This window comes from Lethenteron reissneri, chromosome 67, assembly GCF_015708825.2.
Source record: "Lethenteron reissneri isolate LAM-NWPU_2019-01 chromosome 67, ASM1570882v1, whole genome shotgun sequence".
In the NCBI taxonomy this organism is placed as follows: Eukaryota; Metazoa; Chordata; class Hyperoartia; order Petromyzontiformes; family Petromyzontidae; genus Lethenteron; species Lethenteron reissneri.
This window is the reverse complement of record NC_083845.1, coordinates 8,175,052-8,193,204: the sequence shown is the minus strand read 5'-3', so window position 1 is coordinate 8,193,204 and position 18,153 is coordinate 8,175,052. Positions and strand designations below refer to the sequence as shown.

General features: G+C 49.4%; 1 protein-coding gene across 1 annotated transcript; it reads left to right on the top strand.

Moving 5' to 3' along the window:
- Window positions 1-391: 391 nt before the first annotated feature.
- LOC133360224 (spliceosome RNA helicase Ddx39b) lies at window positions 392-17,622 on the top strand. The gene is made up of 11 exons (XM_061578859.1): window positions 392-456; window positions 2,007-2,239; window positions 3,951-4,078; window positions 4,774-4,866; window positions 6,519-6,702; window positions 8,058-8,176; window positions 12,454-12,585; window positions 13,193-13,302; window positions 14,388-14,532; window positions 15,453-15,600; window positions 17,081-17,622. Exons 2-11 carry the CDS (start codon window positions 2,032-2,034, stop codon window positions 17,095-17,097), a joined length of 1,284 nt encoding a protein of 427 aa, XP_061434843.1. The 5' UTR covers window positions 392-456; window positions 2,007-2,031; the 3' UTR covers window positions 17,098-17,622.
- Window positions 17,623-18,153: the final 531 nt, after the last annotated feature.

Genomic DNA, 18,153 nt, shown 5'->3' with positions numbered 1-18,153 from the left:
TATTGGTATTGATCAAATTTGTAAATCTTTATTGATACCGGGAACAATTTTGCAAGTGCGTATCGTCCGTCCGATACGGGAATCGATTCCAGAAATCGAACGTAATTACAAAATCGTATCGACTCTAAAGAATCGTGAGCCAAGTTGAATCGATCCCCGCTTTCCAACATCGCCAGCAACAACACACCAAAAATTAAATAAAACTCAACACATTTAACAACAATACACTGTGGCCTTAGAAAAAAAAATTAAAACGGGCAACAAATCGCGCAATGACAATTTTTCTTAGCACAGCAATCAAAAAATTGTAAAATAAATAACAATTCTGACAGGCAGTCAGCGTTGGCTACCTCAATCCGGGGTCCTAATAGATCCGCTTTATAAAGCCCCCCCCCTCGACTCCCCTCCCCCCGCACAGCCGCCATCTTGTCGTCTTGTACGCGTTGCTCACCCCAGGTAAGCGGTGTTAAGAAAGTCGCCGTCGCCATCCGTCACCATCCGTCGCCATCCGCCGTAATTTCCCTCTCCACTCGGCTTCTCGTCGTGTCGGCAAGCTCGGGGCACGGCATCGATCTCGTCGCGACGCGCTGGGGACTGCTGCGGAGACGCGGCGGAGGCCTATTTGTTAAAGGCCTAGTCGAGGCGGGGTTCCACTCCCTCCCCTCTCCTCAAATTTAATTGTTAAACGACTTAAATCTATATTTTTTTAAAAATCGCAATGCACTGTTAACGTGTCGGTGTTTGTGACGAGAGCGTGTGTTTTAAACGAGTGGCTGATAATGTCGTAGCAGGCTAAAGTATACGTGAATAGCGATGACCGGACAATGGTTAAACGTGATCATTTATAATAAACATTTGTGTAGTAGTATCGTTAAGATGTGGCAAGTTTGTCTCGAGTACAGAGTCAGTGTCTCGAGTACCAATGTAGAACGACACGAATCTAACAACATGGCCGTCATCCAGCAGTGGATGGACAATGGCTGACGACGCCAAGACCCACGGTTTCAGGAATTTGCTGCCCGATGCTGGAAGCTTCTAAATTGTTGTTGCCCAAAGAGTTGTGAGATTTGAACACGAACTTGGTGGTGTTTGTACCCCCGTGCAAAGTGTTGGGGAGGGGGAAGGAGGGTTTGACCCGGAACAAAGCCATAAACGGGAGGTTTGAGAGCTTAAGTGGCGAGTGTATATTAATGGTTATCGAATGCAAGTGATGATAAGTGATGATGATGATGATGATGTGGTGGTCTGCAGTGGGCCTGCTGAGAATGCAACGCGTGGGTGACCCTCGAAATTGATCGCAGCCGATTGCTTGTGTTGCGATCGAAACGTCGTGATTTATTATTTTTTCTACCCACGTGACTTTACCGAAAGAACCAAGAAGATGAATCCCTGCAGTCACGAAAGCTTTAGATCGAAAAATAAAACGGTTAAGATGTTAATGCGCCAAACAGGAACCTTTTTGCAAAGAATCATGTCTGCATTAGCAACACATACTTGTGGTGAACATGCAAACAAAAAAACTTGTACTGATAGCAAATGCATTGTCTTTGATATTGTATTAGTCCGCACCAGAGACAGCTTTCTTTAGAGCCTATTCTCAAAGTGTTAGACCAGAGGACGCCAACAGGCGAACAGCACAAAGACAACGCCACGATCAGGTCATTGAGAGCTCGGGGGGAGCAGCTGCATCATGGGAAAGACAATGCATCATATACTGTCGGAGCATGTTTTGTTTGCATGTTCACAAGTATTGTGGTTAATGCAGATATGCCTTCTTCTTGGTTCTTTCGGTAAAGTCACGTAGAAGGGAAATAATACAAATAAAACATGCCTTGTAAAATGTTTCAGTTTGGTGTTTTAATATCTTTTTCATTGACAAAAATGGTAAAACCTATTTTTGTATTTGGAAACGGGCAAGGGAAGTCCCTTAAATTAAAGTTTCAAGTAGGCCGGTCTCATGAACTTTGCCCGTGTGATTTCCCCCCCCCCCCCCCCCACAATCGCAGGAAACAACCCCCCCTTACTCTCACGATGGCAGAGAACGACGTTGAGAACGAGCTCTTGGACTACGAGGACGACGAGGAGAATGTGGTGGCGGCCGAGGCGACGGAGGCGCCCGTCAAGAAGGAGGTGAAGGGCTCCTACGTCTCCATCCACAGCTCCGGCTTCCGGGACTTCCTGCTCAAGCCGGAGCTGCTGCGGGCAATCGTCGACTGCGGCTTTGAGCACCCGTCCGAGGGTGAGCAGCGAGGCCGTCGGATGGTGGTGAAAGAAATTGCCGTCGCCCCCTTCCCAAAGTGGCTCTGTGATTTGATTTGATTTTGCGTGTCCAAGACGAGAAATTTGGTGGCAGGGTGATGGAGCGAGAATATGCCGGGGGTTACATTCTTGACTGTGGCAACCCTTCGATTTTAAAGCTTTCGTGACTGCAGGGATTCATCTTCTTGGTTCTTTCGGTAAAGTCACGTAAAAAGGAAATAATAAAATAATAAAAATATAAATTCATTACTTTATTATTATATTGTATTATTTAATAATGTTTTCTACGTGACTTTACCGAAAGAACCAAGAAGATGTGGCAACCCTTGTTCTGCTTTGGGTTCCTCGGCATTTAAAACTATTAACTTTTTTATTTTACCAGGTAAGGCCCACTGAGCGATGTAGCTGCTTTTTTTGCCCCGAAGCGACCTTGGTTATCGCAAATAATAGCTCAACGACGTGGCTTATCCTCACGTGGAAATTTATAGCAGCCAAATACTCTAAACGCGTGATGTTAAATGTGGAGGGGAAAAACTGGTGGACTCGGAGAAAAATCCACATGACCATGGGGAGAACATGCAAACTCTGAATAAACAGCAGGTTATCAGGGTTGGGAGCGAACCCACGACCTCCTGTATACCAGGTGAGGAAGTTAATATCTAGCCACTGGAATTATCTGGGGTCTCTCCCAAAGCGAAAGACCAGTTCCAGAGTACGAAATACCAGTGTCATTTATAGTGTTTTTGGGTATGATGCGTAGCAACAGCGCCTCCTCTGTGAAAATTTAGTCAGGATCCTCACGAGAATGACACTTTACTAGGTATACAGGGGTAATAGATAACGATCGACATTTAATCCACGCAGAAACGATCAAGGATTAATAATATTAACGTGTTTAAGCAAACAGTCCACTGCAGGCGGCATTAAAGAATAAAGTTTGCGTACCATGGCGACTTATTTTGCTGAGCTGCATGATAGCTATCAATCAGGGTTACGGTGGCATACAAGTGACACCTCTCCCACAGGCCTACTTCTCCCGTTCTCCCGGTAGTACTTGTTGTCTGACAGCTGAAGAAACTGAACTGTAGCTCATTTGAAGGCCAATGTAGACAAATTATTATCGAGGCTAAACCCCCCCCCCCGTTTCCTATGCGTACGTACATTGTCAATAGACCCAAAATTCGCAAGCGTACGCAAATGGGTTAACCCCCCTCCATGCGTACGTACTAAATGAATTGGCCCCTATGGCGTATCGTCAAATACCGGCACATTCACCGCTGCCAACAGCACCTGGTATGTGCTGCTGGTCTCCCATCCAAACACTAGGATTTGAGATTCAGGGAGATGTTTGCTGTAGGCATACACACATGAAATGGACTCTTTGTATTTTCAACAGTTAACATGACTGGAGTCCAATGTGTACATAGTGTGGAGGTGGGGGGGTTCAGGTGTTCTCTGGCTATGTCCTACGAAGCAGGAACTAAACAGGGGAGGATATGGAGCACCAGAATAGGAAGGCATGGAAAGGGGGGGAGGTGGATGAGATGGGGCAAAATAATACAATCTTAGTGGTGGCTTCGGTGTGACCGAATCTTATGGATCTCTTGCGTTTGCATCTGATGGTGTGCGTGCCTGACTCCATAGCTTATAATGGGGGACATCTTTGTCTTTTTCCTACCTGTGCCCCACAGTGCAACACGAGTGCATCCCCCAGGCCATTCTGGGCATGGACGTGCTGTGCCAGGCCAAGTCGGGTATGGGCAAGACGGCCGTGTTCGTGCTGGCCACCCTGCAGCAGCTGGAGCCCACCGATGGACAGGTACGCCTCTTGCCCCGCTCCCGTGTGTGCGTGTGCGTGAGAGGAGCGAGCTGGTGGCGTTTATCGGTTATACCACTGCGCTATGAACCCGGTGAACCGAGGTCGATTCCCGCTCACGGCCACCAACACTTGACGGTTATCTGAACCGGTCCCGGGCCTCTCCTAGGTACGACTCGTCCTCAAATGAATTGCTAAAGGGGAGACTAGGGCGACCGGGCGTGGTACTGGACACCCACCGCCTTGGTGCTCGCTAACAGCACTTGCCCGAACAGCCTGTTAAGGCTATACGGGGGATGTTTAGTCTTTAGAACGAGCGGTGGTGAAGTGGTTACTCCACTTGTGCCGCTAACCCAGAGAAGGAGTCTCATTCCCGCTTCCGGCCAACATTGATGGGAAAATATCTTCCACCTATCCTCTAAGAAAAAATGATGCCCCCCTTTATTGAGAAGGGTTCTGAGTGTTGTTTTGAGTGACACACACAATGAGATGGCACTCGGGTGTTTTATTGCTTGAGAGAAAGAAATACTTTCAGAGATTTTTCTACGGTGCTCTTATCGACTGTTGCCGTGACATTACTTTGAACTTTTGTAAAATAGATGCATAAATAATTCACGAGGGCGTGCGAGTTATCGAGGAAAGGAGACTCTTTTCGCTCGCCTCTGCGTCGCTCACCCGCCGCGTGTTTCCCGTGCCAGGTGTCGGTGCTGGTGATGTGCCACACCCGTGAGCTCGCCTTCCAAATCAGCAAGGAGTACGAGCGCTTCTCAAAGTACATGCCTACCGTGAAGGTGAGGGGGCATTGGGCACCCACCCCCGTCGTGTACACACACTCAACATCACCACACGCTCGGGACTTCTGAATACCCTCTGAGCTTTAACACCTTTTCCCGTTCCAAAAAAGTCGTGGGGGGGGGGGGGGGTCCCGTTCACCGCCGAATCTCGGACGCGCGAGCGGTTTGGCGTTAATTTTATTTCGAGAGGCGTAGCGCCGTTATTATTAAAGACGTTACCTGCCGCAGGAAACCGGAGTGACGCGGCCGCCACACTCTGATAGCTGGCACCAAACTGTTCCACACGCCCTCCCGCGTGGCCTTGTCAGAGCCTCGGTGCCGATAAAAATATTTTATACAATTTTGTTCTTTCGGTAAAGTTGTGTAGGTATAAAAGTAAATAATAAATCACGCCGTTTCGATCGCAACACAATCGTCATCAGGTACAAAGATACAGCAGTAGAACTGCTGTAGAACTGATGTATCTTGCTTGTGTTGTGATCGAAACATCGTGCTTTATCTTTCTACCAAAGAGTATGGATTCCTGCAGTCACGAAAACTTCAAATATAAATTATTTTAGTTTTTCTTCCGGGTGAGTTTGTTGACGTGAAAGAAAAACTTATGACGTACTCGTACATCCAATTAGTTACTACTGAAACACACCGGTGTACTAGTAACGAATTGGCATATTCTGTTTACGTACCAAACCTCACTTAATTGGACGGTGGTGGGTTAACGACACTTATATTTACGCGAGGTAACCCAACGAAATCCTTTATTACGGATAATACTGATGGCGAAAGCCTACGTATTAAACCATCTTTACAAGTGGGAGGTTTGACGTGGTTATAGCCCTGTTCTTTGGAAGTACAGCGATACCTTGACTTTCATCGGCCGTTTTCAATTTCAGTAAAACCTTGAATTGCGAGTAACTTGGTCTGCGAGTGTTTTGCAAGACGAGCAAATTTTTTGAATAAATATTAATTTGATAAACGAGCGAGGTCTTGCAATACGAGTAGTACGTGCATACGCTTTGTCTGCCGAGCGTCACGTGATCACAACTGATAAACGAGTGCTTTGATATACGAGTGCTTTGGATTACAAACACGTTTCTGGAACGAATTGTGCTCGCAATCCAAGGTTTTACTTGTATAACGACATTTCAAATTTCGTCCGCGCGCTTTCCGCTTTCGTCCGGTTTCATCCCGAACCTTCCACCACTTTAGTGCCACGCGTCGTCTTTTCCGTTCAGTCTTTGAATAGAAGTCGTTCATTGAGCATCTCTTATATTTGTGTTTATTCATATATTATTAATACTGTACTTATTTCTTTGATTATACTGTAAACAATTCATAGTTATTTTGTGATAATAGTATAATGCTGTAGTATTTACTTGAGCAAGAAAAAATATTTGAAGGTATCATTTTGTTTTATTTAGTTTTGCTTATTTATTCTTGTTTATTTTCTTTTATTTCTGTTTTATTTAGGTTTCGCACGCGTGTGTTATTTTGTTACTGTAGTTATTTGCATGTACGTTTTTCACCGGCCAAAATAAATTTGCGAGCTAAATAAAAACACTGCTTTGACATTCGTCCATGCTCTGGTCCCTAACCAGACGAAAGTGCGAGGTTTTCCTGTAACTTGACCGCGGCGGTCTCGTCCCTCCCAGGTGGCCGTGTTCTTCGGAGGGTTGTCCATCAAGAAGGACGAGGAGGTGCTGAAGAAGAACTGCCCTCACATCGTGGTGGGGACACCGGGCCGCATCCTGGCCCTGTCCAGGAACAAGACCCTGAACCTGAAGCACGTGAAGCACTTCATCCTGGACGAGTGCGACAAGATGCTCGAGCAACTCGGTACGCATCGCCTCATCGCTCGCCACGCGGTCGTAACCCCCACGCCACCGCGGTCGTAACCGCCTCGCAGCCCTGGTCATACCTAGGCCTCGGCAAGGCAAGGTAAAAGTGTAAAAACAACGAGCCTACCTTTACCCTACCTTTTACCTTACCACAATACAATCACTCTACCCTACCTTTAACCCTTTAGCAGGTAAGGTAAAAAGAAACGAGCCTACCTTTACCCTACCCTTTACCCTCACCCCTTGGCATGTCGACACCTTTACCTTTACCCTTTTACCCGGTAAACAGGATAAATTGCCTTGCCGAGGCCTAGTCATAACCTAAGCAAACAACGCCGACCCGGTTGTAACCCCCCCCCGCCGCAGCCTCGTCGTGGTCTTAGCAGCGCAGCCACATTTTAATCGGCACAACAATACCGTCCCGGTCTTGACGGCGCATTCACAGCCTCAATAGCTGCAGCCATAGTTGCGGTCTTAACAGTGAAGCCACGTTCATAATAAGTTAAGTCATGACATCACCTTTTAATTCATCACAATTCTGTGTTTACTCTGCAACACATGGGTGTGCTGCAGTAGTAACTAACTTGCACGTTTTGTTTACGTGAAAAACCTGATTGGCCGTGTTGGGTGATTGGTGGGGTTAACATATTGATGTTTACGCGGGTCAAACCCAAAGTCCTTGTTGTGGTCAACAATAATGTCCAGGTCTTGACGGCGTACTCACAGCCTCAATAGCAGACATGGTCTCAACACAATACTGGTCTTAACAGTGAAGTCATGGTCGTTATAAGTGTTAAGGTTTTAACTCTGCGGTGATAATCTTAAAGTGTGTACTCGCACTGCTAGACATGGTCGTCTCAAGGTAACCCCCACATGGCCATACCCCGAACTTCGCAGCTACAGTCTTGGCTGCAAAGACAGATCCTCTGTATAGCCTGGACGGTCATTACCCTCGCTGCGCACCCGCCACCTTAAACATGCGGTCACAATGTTAGCCGTGTGTGGTCAAGGCCCTTAATCCCAACTCCGCACACCCAACAGCGCAGCCCATACTTGTTACCAGTCAACAAAGTGGCTTATCACGTAGACATTTATAGTAGTAGCCAAATACTCTAAACGGATTTGATTCCCAATGTGGAAGGAACAAAACTTGATGGCCCAGGAGAAAAAAACACTGGGATAGAGACCTGCAAACTCAAAATATACAATAGGCATCAGGGTCTGGATCGAACCCACAACCTCCTGTATACCAGGCGAGGGTGTTAACATGTCACTTGTCCACGTCCGCAATATTAACCACACCACCTAACCACGTTTCCCCTGTGTGTGTGTGTGCGTGCGTGTCCTGTGTAGACATGCGGAGGGACGTGCAGGACATCTTCCGCATGACCCCTCACGAGAAGCAGGTCATGATGTTCAGCGCCACTCTAAGCAAGGAGATTCGCCCCGTCTGTCGCAAGTTCATGCAAGATGTAATTACTCCGCTTGCTCGCTCCCCTCATCGCAACGTCACCCAGCACCGTCCGGGCACCATCGCTCGCCGCCGCTGTACCCAGGAGGGGGAGCGGGGGGCGAAGGGTGGGGCCCACTCTGCAAGCAGGGGTAGTCGTAGGCTCACGAAGCTTAGGGCAGCGTCAGGTCGCGTCGCGAGGGGTCGCGTGGGAAGAAGACCGCGTGGCGAGCGTTTCGTTATTTTTCCTTCCGCGCGTTTTTTTCTTTCCGCTTTGCGTTGGCGTCGCGTCACAGTGCAGCCGGGAGTCAGGTTCGCAAGTTCCGCTGCAGGCGGTCCCGCGTCCTTGCGCCCATAGCATCATCGTCACAACTGTAGGCCCCATCCATCCTGCGGTTGAATCCACGGTTTTGTTATAGCACGTCCGGCATTAGCGCAGCTAGTCCAGCCTTAGTGTGTGCACCCAAGTCTACGACACAGCCCACAGTTTTCCTGCAACTTGTCCAAAGATCCTTTCAAAGTGTTCCTGCAACTAGGACAGCGTTAGTGGCAACTAGCTCAAAAAAACCCTGCCCCAGTGTTCCTGCAACTAATCCAGCATTAGTACATTGTTAGGACAGCTAACCGAGAGTTCCTGCAGCTAGTTCAGCATTAGGGCAGCCAGCAGCCCAGAGCCTGATCATCGTCCGTGAAACAAGCCCACAGATTCCTGCATCTAGCACAGAGTACCTGCAACTACCTCAGTATTAGTGCGACGAGTCCAGTGCTTATTCTCACCTAGCTTGGGGGAGTTAGTCCAGCGCATAATGGAGTACCTGCAGCTAGCCCAACATCCATGCAGCCAGTCCAGCGGTAGTGCAGCTAGATCGTCGGCATTAGTGCAGCTAGCCAAACATTTCCAAAGCCAGCCCAGAATTCCTGCGCCGAGCCTAGCAGTCGGCACGTCCAAGCCCATCTTCACCAAAAAGCCAGCCTAGCATCGGCGCAGCGTTGCCAAACCTTCGAGCAGCTTCACCAAAAACTAGCCCAACGTTCGAGCATCTAGCCCAGCAGCATCGACAAACGCTAGCCTAGCCCTCGGCACGGCCCGTGCCACGTACCTAGCCTCCGGCTTTCTTGGCGCGTCATAGTCGCCCAGCCGCATTGCCGTCCACCCATCGGGGGGGTCTGGAGACGACCTTCTGGGGGAGCCTAGCGGAGGGAGGGGGCAGCGTCTGCTGCTCTCGCCGGAGGGAGAAGGGAGCCGCGAAGGTGAAGTGGCCGAGGCGCGACGACCCTGGCTCGCTGGCGGCGGTGGTGGCAGCGGCGGCGCTGGCGGCGGTGGTGGTGATGTCTCTCCCCCGGCCGTCCGGCACTACCGGAGCCTGAACGGCAACGACATCGACACCGCCCCCCCTTCGTCCCTTTTGCCTGCACACTCCCCACACCCCCCTCCTTCCTGCCGTGTCTGTGCTGTCCCCCCCCACTCCCTCCCCCTCGCTATATCCGTATCTTGTTTGTCTCGCTGTTTCTCACTGGGGTTCCTGTAGGGTTGTTAAACCAGCCTTGGCACGCCGCAGGTATAAGCAGAACTTTGCTTTGCGTTTCGACATATAAAATAAGCGCTCTATTCCGTCAATGACTTTCCAGAATCGACACTGTCCATAATTGGTTTACGCCAGCAAACCGAATCCCTCAGGGTCTCATCAGCCACTCTTTGTTAAATGTCTCAATTTGCAAGAGCCGTTTTTGGAACATTAACTCAATTGTGCAGGCCACTGTATTGGATTATGACCTTAAAATAATTTAACCCAATCTTGCATATGCTGACTCAATGCATAAAAAAAAAATAAAGAAAAAATACTTGCAGTTTTAATATGTAAGAGTAAATAATTACCTAGGTCTTGATGGGATTATTTAAAATTGTGCTTTTATACTCGATCACTTTAACCAGTTAAAAGTAAATTGGAAACCTAATGTGGAGCTGTTTTGCCTTGTTTGTGTTAATCTCTTCCCACAATCACACTTGCCTCTTCCACTACCTACGTCTCCATTTGTCTCACCATTTCTCCACACAAATTGCTCTTGGATGCTCTGTTTGCAGACTTGACTGTAGTTCTGTGCTGCAGCAGTTGGCAATGTTATCCGTTAAGGCTGCTTGGTCTTAAGAACAAGACCTAACAAAGCCACGTGAGTTGTATCTCGTGTGCTTGTGACGATCCCACAAAAAAAACCTGCTCGCTCACCCACACCACTGTGTGGTTCTCGACTCATGAGCCAAACAACCTGGCCTCTCAAAAACCCGAGCCGACAGGTGATCGGAGGGTGTTGTGTTTGCTGTGCTAACCGCAACCCCATAACTACTCGCCATATGGGAGTGCCGGCTAAATTTTGGCAATTTTCCAGCACAATCGGCAATTGCCGACGTGGCTATATTGGAGCCTTGGCCTGATAGTGCCACTAATTATACAAGTGTTGTTCTTGCAGGGACTTCTCATGATAGCTCGTGTTGACCGACTGCCCTGACATGGCTTTCGACTAACTGATCAAGATTGTGTTGACAGACTCGTGTATGTATACCAACCTGTTTGGGCTAACTTGTTGACTGGGCTGAAAAAACTGTCTTAACTGGTGTTGACCAAATAACTGATTAACTGACTGCCTTGTCTGTTACACGAGCTAGTGTTTACACACTTCCCTAGATGGTCACGACTTCAATGTTGACTGGCTGACGCTTAACTTGACCGCCTTCCCCGACTGCTTGACTCTCTTCTACTCACCGGGCTGGCGAATGCTGTGTTCTATGGCGTGTGCTGTTGGTGTTGTGACTGCTGCCGTATGTTTTGAGTTGATGTTGGAAGGAAGATGGGAGGGTCACGTTGACAAAAGAGAGCTCATTGGCTCCCCTAGTTGCTGTGGCAGGTTCTACTGGAGATAGTTTTGCGTTGTTTGTCTTGGCCCACCACTGTTTAAACGGCCAGTACCACTGTGCAGTCGACACACACTTGCTACCCAAAACCCATTTCGTGCAGGACTGACCCTGGACTCCCACCGCGCTGATCCAGGTTTTAACTATAACCAAAGTTCACTGCTGTGAAGTTGGTTATACAAGGCTGAAAATGTCTCCATACTTTAATAGTGCCGATAAATAATTTTATCTTCCCAACTTTGATCCCAATTGTGCTTTCAGTGTCGTGGCACGGACATAAAGCATCCATTCGGAACTCGAGCGGACCACGTTGTTGTAACGGCCCGTGGAAGTGTATATGGCAGAACGACCTATGATGGTTAATCTTCAGCGAAGGCGTGCCACTGTAAAGTTGATGTCGGAGACTAAAGTTTGACTGCAGGATCGATCGCACAACTGTCGTGCTACAATTTTTAAAGTGGGTGCCTCTAATTGGGAATAAACTAAATTGTTAAATGTCTGTGTCGCTGAAAACGTCAAAGACGACATTTAGCAGCATATAGGCTCTGTGGGCCACTTGTATTCCAAGTGCCGAGCAAATCCTGTCTCGGGTACCTCGAGATGCCCGCCGTAGTATCAAGTTTATGAAAGCGGGCTTAACGCAGGAGACCACATTTGAGCAAAGTTGGTATTCCTCTTCGATTCACCGGGTTTAGACTGGCACGCCTCTGGCGGTGTTCATATTGCCAGCGCTGAGTTTTGCCTATGGACGTGTTGGCGGTGCAGCATAACACACCGGTCCTCAGTGGGCTAAAGTTTAACTGACATTCGTCCTTCCACCGCTTCGAAATCACGAGAACTGATTTTGATGCACACCGCAAGATCTCCTGTGAATCGCGGGAAAATAAATAATTATAAAATGTGCCATAAGTGTGTTCTTATGGCACTGGTTTCCGATTTATTGAGGGTGCTTTCACAGCTAGCGAGCAAGTTCCCGAGACCCAGCAGGCTCCAATAGTGGGGAGCGGTGGTGGCAATGAGTGCAGTGGTCTGTGCCTTGCATGGGTTATGGCGGGTATGGCTTGTCTCTGCAGTTGTGTACACTTGTTCGTGTCTGTGCGCTCACGCAAGGTGGTAGTGTGTACGCGTTGGTTGTCCGTTTGTGTATTCGTATTCTCACGTGTATCTTTTCGGTGGTGTGCCATGTCTATTGCGTGTGTGTGTGCGTGTTCGGTTGCCTCTGGCTCGTCTGCACGCGCGTGTGGTTCCGTTCGTCTGCGCGTGCCCCCCTCCCGTCGTCTCGCGTGTGCGGCGTCTCCCCTCTGTCTTTGTGCGTGCGTGTGCGTGTAATGCTCGCACGGTCCCCCCCCCCCCCCCCCGCTCGCCCCCCACCCACCGGGTCCTGCCGATAGCCTATGGAGGTGTTTGTGGACGACGAGACGAAGCTGACGCTGCACGGGCTGCAGCAGTACTACGTGAAGCTGAAGGACAACGAGAAGAACCGCAAGCTCTTCGATCTGCTCGACGTGCTCGAGTTTAACCAGGTGCGGCAAAAAAAACAACACCGGGGCACGGCAGGCCACGCGGATCGACCAAACACCCACCGTGGTTTCGCCATGGTTTGGCGGCAGAGTCTGCACGGTAACGCTTTGTCGCGCCTTGCAACAAGAAGGGGGACCCCAACTAATCCTTATTGGTGGTGGGTCAATGACACTAACGCCATCTAACCCAAAAACGTTTATGGATAATTTAGCGAATGGTAGGTGTCGTGGTTGTGATGGCGTTTGCCTGGTAGGTCTAGCGCGTGTGTAACGGTTGGGATAGCGTGTGGCTGTAGGTGTTTTGTAACGGTTGCCATGACGTGTTTGTGTAACGCGGGGTGGGGAACCTTTTTCTGCCAAGGGTCATTTGGATATTTATAACATTCATGGGCCATACAAAATTAAATTTATGTTGCTATGAAAAATGCGCCTAGATTTATTGAATTTCGAGTCATGCGGTTGCCTTGGCAGTGCCAGACCAAATGATTTTGCGGGCCTTATACTGCCCTCTGGCCGGATGTTCCCCACCCCTAGTGTAACGGTTGTGATGGCGTGTGCCTGGAGGTCTAGCGCGTGCGTAACGGTTGTGATGGCGTGCCCCTGTGTGCAGGTGGTGATCTTCGTAAAGTCGGTGCAGCGCTGCATGGCTCTGGCGCAGCTGCTGATTGAGCAGAACTTCCCGGCAATCGCCATTCACCGTGGCATGGCGCAAGAGGAGAGGTGAGCCCTTGTGGTGGCCACTGTTGCTGGTGCATGGTGGTGGTCAGTAATAGGCTTTCACGACCAATAACCATAATACAGGTGTTTTTGGGTTGGTTCGCGTAAATATATAAATGTGTGAAACCCGCCGCCACCCGACTCGGTCAATTAGTAAGGTCACTAATTACAACGAGCTTAATTTAGGCGACAGCCAGATTTGTGGAGAAGTTCACCTTCAGATTGTAAATGTTGTGGCTTGGCTCTCCAACACACCGGTGTTGCTGTACTAGTGACGAATTGGCGCGTTCTGTTTTTTCTTCTATTTACGTGACTTTACCGAAAGACCCAAAGAGTGTGAATTCCTCCAGTCGCGAAAGCTTTAGGTCAAGATTTAAACCTTACAATGGCGGGTTTAGCGACACATTTACGCGATCAATCCCAAAACCTGTATGCATGGTGGTGGTGTTTCAGTTGCGCCGTGCGTAATGTTTGTGCTTGCGGTGTTGATGGTTGTGATCCTGCTTGTGTTGGTGTTGCTAATGCTGTTGGTGGGAGATGTGCCTTTGGAAAAAGAGCTTCAACAAACTTCTGATTCTGGAAATGAATGGCAGTGCGAGTGGTTGGCACTCTCTTGTTAGTGGGTGTGGTGGTTATGCGGGAGCTACGAAAGCGGAGACCCGAAATTTGATTCCCACTCACGGCCAAGATCGGTGGCGAATATCTGAACTGGTCCTTGGCCTCCCCTAGATCGACTCTGCCTCAAATGAGTGCTTGGTGCCGTGTAAATATCACCACTGACTGGGGAGATGAAGGCGGCCGGGCGTGGTGCTGGCCACCCACCACCACCTCGTGTGCTACTCTCTAGCAGCACTTGTCCCCAACAGTCTGAAGGCTTTACGGGGCATATTTGTCTTTGGATGGGTCCTTGAAAATAGATTCTTAGCTCCATGGGCTTTTACGCATTGGGAATTAACTTCTGATTCTCAAAACAAAAACATGGTCGTGCGAGTGCTAGCACTACCACTGTTGGTGGTTGTAGTAACACTTGTGGAGGAATGCTACAGCTCGTGGTGGTGGTTGGTCGTGGTGACGTGCGCGTGCCGCAGGTTGTCGCGTTACCAGCAGTTCAAGGACTTCCAGCGGCGCATCCTCGTGGCCACGAACCTCTTTGGCCGTGGCATGGACATCGAGCGAGTCAACATCGTGTTCAACTACGACATGCCTGAGGACTCTGACACGTACCTGCACAGGGTGAGCTTGCGGGGGAAGCTCCTTTTATCAGATGTTCGGTTAACATCGCCACTGGGGAGACAAAGGCGGCCGGGCGTGGCGCTGGCCAACCACCCTCTTTTGTGTGCCCGTGCAGGCAATCGTAGGTACTGGCGCAACGCACTTTGAAATCTTTATTGAAAGCTGATTTATTTTAGAACGGCTTTTTGTCTTTGAGTTCTTCCCTCGCTCGCACCTCCGATTAGCACGGTTGGCTACGTGCTATAATAATGGGCTTTACCATTTTTCTGGCGATAAAACAGTTGTGTTAAGATGTTAAAATACCAAACGGAAACCTTCTGCAAGGAATCATGTCTGCATGAGCCACACATACTTAGTGAACATGGTAGTATATTAATTGTCTGTTTTATTGCTAGAAAGGGTTAACCGTACTATATTTTGATACCAGCAAAGGGAGGCCCTGTGATATGGCTATGTACTGTTCGTAAATAGTTCTACATAAGTGTAAATTGTGGCCTCTTGTCTTTTTAAATCCTTTATATTAAGTTTACTTGCTTGCGCGCTTACGACCGTGCAAATCTTTCGGTCGTTTATTAACCCACTTCCCGTGATCCAATCGAGCTGACATTTTGCACACAGACTCGTTGTGCGTGACAATTTATTTTCGTGAAAAAAAATTTCCAAAATTTTCCACTTTTTGGAAAAAATTAATTTCACTAACACAATCATATATTTTTCCTAAACACAGAAAATTATTCTGGATGTGTCAACACACTATAAAAATGAAACTTTACTCAAGAAAAACAGAAATGAATAAAAAAATAAAACCGATGCCACGCATATAAAGGATTTATAGTGAAAAACTTTGTTTTTACGGGTTAATTTTTTGATTGCTCACTTTGTTGACGTCCGTCCACCTACCCCCCCCCCCCCCCCCCCAGGTCGCCCGTGCCGGTCGGTTCGGCACCAAGGGACTGGCGGTGACGTTTGTGTCGGACGAGAACGACGCCAAGATCCTCAACGACGTGCAGGATCGCTTCGAGGTCAACGTCAGCGAGCTGCCCGACGAGATCGACCTCTCCTCCTACAGTACGACTCTCTCGCGCGCACAAACACACACACATCTCCCGGGTAGCCTTTCGCAGACCCTTGGGCCAAATGCTGTTGGTGAGTAGCGCCTGAAGGCTGGCACACGAGGAGGTCGTCGTGGCCAACACCACGCCGGGCTGCCTTTGTCACCCCTGTGGCGATGTTTACACACCGCTACGACCTATGACTGTGTCAGACAATCGTCACTGATGTTGGCCGTGAAGGGGAATCCAACACTTTACCTTTCCAATGCTGATGTTTGATGTTCACAACAACGCACCGGGGTGTTTTAAGGCCGAGTCTGCTTCGGTGGGGGAGGTGTTGTCATCAGCGGTTCAGATATTCATCTCCGGTGTTGGCTGTGAGCGGGAATCGAATTCTGAGGGGGGGCTGGGTTTGTCGCACTGCGCGAAACCACGACACTACCGCTCCCCACGTATGCAAAGTGGGAATGGGTCCCCCCTGTTATTGCCTAAACAGACTGTTGTTGGTGCAAGTGCTGTTAGCGAGCACTTGTCAAGGCCTCTGTGGCTACACGAGGGGGGTGGGTGGGCGAGCACCACGCCCAGCCATCTTTGTCACCCAAGAGCGTGACGTACAATGTTACCAGGTGCTCATTTTACTGGTAGGAACGACCTGGTTCCACCAGCCCACGGGATTATTGTGCCCGTCCGTCGTGCATCCAAAAATGGGAGGGGCTGGGTGGGGAGGGGTTGGTCACCCCGTGGTGCCCTTATAAAACTCAACGTTTAACCTACTCACGCCGGCTTGTGCCCGCCCTCACAGTTGGGCATATTTGCAGAATACACCACGCCGCCGTTGACCCTGGCCATTGACCGAGCAACCCAACGTTCCTACCAGCTCCCTCCGCAGGAATGTGTTTTTACGGTGGAATTCACCGCAGAAAGACCGAGGCCCTCCTTGAGATGTCCCTCGCCCCCACGGTGCATTGCCATAGCCACTGCCTTCCCCTCCTAAACAACGATGGTTATCCCCTGGATCGCCATGTACTCGCCGTTGGGACTCCAGTCAGCATCTTAATCGTGTAAATATGTATTTGCATTGGAGGAATCCGATGTCGAGTATAACGCGTAGGCTTGTAGGCTTTCGCGGCGAAAAACATCACTGTACGCGAATTGCAAATGTTGCTATTATACTCTCCAACATCGGATGTGCTGAACCAGTAACTAATCGGCATGCATTGTTTACGTGACAAACCTTACCAATTGGCTGTGTCGGGTGGCGACGGGTTTAACGACACATTTTATATTTACGCGATCCGACCCAAAATAAAAACCTCTTAATTATGGATGTCCAGTAGTTTGGGCAGATCTCCAGCGCTTTTGGCGATCGCCTAAACCACCCATCGCAAAATGCAAGCTTCCTTGCGCGCACACGTGTGTATGTTACGCACTGCGGGGAAATTCTGAGCGTTCTGCGTTTGTCATGTTTGTGATGTTCTCTCTCCCGCCCTTTGCAGTTGAACAGAGCAGATGAACGTGACAACCTGGCACTGAGAAGACCGGGACCCACCCCCACCCCCCCCATTGCCGTCGACGCCAGGAGAGCCACTCAACCTCCCTGCCCACCACCGCCACGTGTCCCTGGGAGGAGATGGGGGCAGAGGGGGTCTTGTAGTTTGTTCGTGGTGTTGTTACGTGAGCAGTTTTTATTCATCCGTGCTTTTGTTTTTATTATCTGTCAGACTCGGCAGCCTGCGATTTAGAGCCCTCCGCATGAAATCACCCCCCCCTCCCCCCATCATCCATTCCCCATTCGAATTAACCTGGAGCTGACCATGATTGAGACAAATTGGCAAAGACTTAGCGACGTACAGGAAGTCAATTTTATTTACGTGGTTGTATGATCGACATCACCACCCACCCTTTGCCCACGGTGATATGCGCCGCGGTGATGTACCTGTGTGTGTGTACGTCAGGTTGATTTAAGGTGGGGGGGGGAAAGTGATCGGTGTTTGCCAAGGCTCGGGTTTTTTGTAGAAATAAATGGGAGTTTGCCCAACTCTTGTGTCCCCCCCGGTTTGTCCTGTCAAGAGTTGTTGGAGGGGCGGAGCAGTGACGCCCCCCAACAGAAGCGTGGCTGCCCCCCCCCCCCCCCCCCCCCCCCCCCCGCTTGTTGTGGAGGTTCAGTTCACCACAAGGCAAGCCTGGTTAATACTGCGGGTGCGTTAAAAGTGTAACGTGCTCGCTGTGTACATTCGCCACCAATCTTGGCCGTGAGTGGGAATCAATCTTCGGGTCCCCGCTTTCGTAGCTCCCCCATAACCATTAACAAGAGAGTGGCAACCACTCGCACTGCCATTAATTTTCAGAATCAGAAGTTTGTTGAAGATGCTCTTTTTCCAAAGGCACATCCCACCAACAGCGTTACCAACACCAATGCAAGCAGGATCAGCAACCATCGACACCGCAAGCACAAACATTACGCACGGCGCAACTCAAACACCACCATCACCATGCACACAGGTTTTGGGTTTGATCGCGTTAACCCGTTCCGAGACACCTGCAAGGTGTGGGTCACGGTCACCGCCAA